The sequence below is a fragment of the Trichechus manatus genome, unplaced genomic scaffold (genome assembly GCF_000243295.1).
Source record: "Trichechus manatus latirostris isolate Lorelei unplaced genomic scaffold, TriManLat1.0 scaffold00023, whole genome shotgun sequence".
Classification (NCBI taxonomy): Eukaryota; Metazoa; Chordata; class Mammalia; order Sirenia; family Trichechidae; genus Trichechus; species Trichechus manatus.
The window spans coordinates 18687185-18690348 of NW_004443959.1; the positions used below are offsets into that span (position 1 = coordinate 18687185).

At 39.1% G+C, this 3164-nt stretch overlaps 1 protein-coding gene across 1 annotated transcript in view; it reads left to right on the plus strand.

Moving 5' to 3' along the window:
- PXDN (peroxidasin) overlaps positions 1-2888 on the plus strand; it is a 137566-nt gene extending 134678 nt beyond the window's left edge. The window contains exon 24 of the mRNA XM_004373104.2: positions 262-2888. Within this exon, the coding sequence (XP_004373161.1) occupies positions 262-381 (120 nt within the window). The 3' untranslated portion in view covers positions 382-2888. The remainder of the gene's footprint in view (positions 1-261) is intronic.
- Positions 2889-3164: the final 276 nt, after the last annotated feature.

Consider the following 3164-nt stretch of genomic DNA (forward strand, 5'->3'; position numbering starts at 1 on the left):
TTGCTATGGAGTCGATTGCAACTCACAGTGATCCTATAGGACAGAGTCGAACTGCCCCATAGGGTTTCCAAGGAGCAGCTGGTGGATTCTAACTGCTAACTTTCGGTTAGCAGTCAAACGCTTAACCAGGGCTCCAAGATACACAAAAAGAGGTAAAATTTGTGTAAGTGATCAAACCAGTACAAAATAATAAATTGGAAGTTAAGTGTGAAGAGCTGTGTGAAAGGAAGTATTAAAGTGAACAATATCTTTCTTTTACAGGACGGGCAGATTACCTGTTTTGTGGAATCTTGTCAGCCAGCAGATTGCCCCACTCCCGTGAAAATCAAAGGAGCATGTTGTCCAGTCTGCTTAAAAAAAACCATGGGAAAGAAGACTTAGGTTCTTTTAAAAATTCCTAGGAGTTTCTCTGCTAAGTCATCTTGAGATCAGATGGCCAATACAGGTAACTGCAGACTGAAAGAAACATCAAGAACTCATGACATTTCACGACAACATTCAACTGGTGCTGTTACAGAATATAAGCGCAGGATGCTTTTTACAGAGTGTTCACAAGGAAGGAAATAATAGTGCAGATATCGGGGAAAGGAAGTAGATAAATGTCCTAACTTCATGTTAGATTTCTCAGGTTTTTATTTAATATTTTTTTTAATAAAAAAAAATTGGTGCTACTATTAAATTGCATAGTTAAATCATTTAGGTTCCTAAATTGATTTCCACTGATAACACCATTTCTTTTTAAAGAAAGCAGGATACCTCTGAAAGTTAGTTGATACCAGAAGCTTACAAATGTGCTCCCCGCAGATGTGTGTGAATAATGGAGCCTCCAGAGAAGGAAGCACGCAGAAATCTGGGTTACATTTCAAGCCACATTCGAAAAGAAAGTCCGTATTTGGCAAACTGAACAGAATCTTTTTTTATGAGTGTTCACGGTGAAACAGAGTGAAATATAGATTCCTGTCTCCCTGCAAAGCAACACTTGATGCTATTGCTTCTTCCCAGTTCTCTGTGTAACATTTCACAGCTCCTCAGCCTTTATCATAAAACAAACATCCCTTTGCTCACAGCATATGTAAAGCCCATGACTCTTTGGTTCAGCTCCTTTCACACGTGATTGTAACGATTATGAAGCCACGTTTAGAGAACAGGTCTGTTTTTATTTATAACTTGCATACATATTGCCTAGTTGTGAACAGAATGTGAAACTCCCCTTTAAAGCCATTTTGTGTATCTGCGGATACCTACTGAATGACTGTGTGCGTTGCCAAAACCAGCCCGCAGACAGCTGTTGCCGTGTTCATACCTGCAAGGCTCTGTTCCTAACCAATGATACGGAAGAATAACTCTTAGGTTGTTCTTCTGCTGGAAGGAATTTGATCGTTGGGAACTTTCTAACTTCAGGTTGTGTGAATGCTTTACAAAAAAATTAAATAATCCCTATACCTCATTTGTATTTTTAAAATGCATTGTTTTATGAAATTTTGCCCATTTTGTAGGTGTTAGAAAATGGCAGAAAAATCATTTCCACTGTGCAAAAGTTCTTTTAGAAATCCTTGAAAAGCAACTGTCGTACCTCATGGTCTCTCTTTTTAATTGACCAAAAACTCTATTTTTTTTCTAACTACAAAGTGATATATGTTCTAAGAAACATTTTGTTGAACATACAAGTGCAGTTCAGTAAATTTATTTGAGTGCCCACTATGTGCCAGGTGCTTTGCTGGGTACAGAAAATACAAATGTGGATGAAGCCGTCACTGTGCTCATGCAATTCCCAGTCCAGGTCGAGGAGGAAGGCGCAGGAGTAGCCAGATGATATCAGTATGAGGCAGAAGTTGGTGTACGGCTTGTATACAGCAACGGTGAAGGCAGCGGGGCTTAGGATGGGAGGTGTGGGATAGAGGCAAGGAAGGAAGCCTTCCTGGAGATTGATTATTTTTCTGTGAAATTTTACATACATAATTTTGGAAAGAAGCCCGGAACGTGTGGCATGATTTTGAGACAATTATCAGGGGGTGAGGATGGAGGAAGTCCCTTAGCAATGTCCGGCACATAATGGAAGATACAATCTGGTATCACTTGCGTTTAATACGTAGTCTGGTGTAAGCGTCCTTCCAAGAGACAACCAAATGCCTTTGTGCACTGTGACTGTACCACATCTGCCAGAAATATATTTAACATTCCAGTTGTAAGAGTATATACAGTGTATGTACATTGTTTTATGTATAAAAACAGTTAGCTTAACATCGTGTCCTCGTAGTATTACACAATACATAAAATCTGGGTGGTGTTTCACAGGGCACAGGACTTGTTTTGAAATAATAAAGTCAAATTCAGTAATCAAATTTTGGAACAGACTTCTGTACAGTAGGAAATATGTAACTTTTTCTAAAAATTGGATGGTTATGTAAGTTGCTCAGGTATAAAAATGACAGCGGATTATATATTAGTCTTCTGGGAATGCTTAGATGTTTAACTCTGTGACTTGGAGGTGAATTTGTAGCTCCATTGCTGAGGCAGTGTGTAAGTGGTTCAAAGATGTGGAAGGAACTGGGGCTTGGGCAGATGTCAAAATGATTGTTCTCAGTGAACGGAGGGCGGGGGAGGAGCTGTCTGTGATTTACAATAAAATTCTGTAATCCCAATTGAAATGTCTGCAGAATCACCAATGTCATTTTATAGATATTATGAAAACAATGGGCAGTGCCTGAATGAACTTTTTTTTTAGTAGCCACTGTAAGGAGATTGCTGTAATATGAAGCAAAGTGTACATATTTATTTACTTTTCTAACTATTGCCAACAGCCAAATGCCTTTTTAATGTTCATTGTAATCAGTACATTACCAAAGAAGTGTTTGCACTGTGTAATGCCGCCTTTCAGTTAAAATAAATGGGCCACATTTTCAAACGAGAATGCCTTTTTTTCCCCCCTCAAACCTATAATCCCTTTTTCACCGTGTGAGATCAGAAACATGATTAGGAAAAGAGGGTAGCTCCTGGAGAGAAACACAGGACAGCTGCAGTGGTCACTCATTCTTTTCTGTGAAAATGTGAGGGAAAATAGAAAGGGAATTAGTTAAATGGACTCTTAAGCAGCTAGGACTGCCTTAGCTGGACTGACAGGACCCGCCTTTGTTGTCTTTTCTTTCTTTCTCTTCCTTCCACCT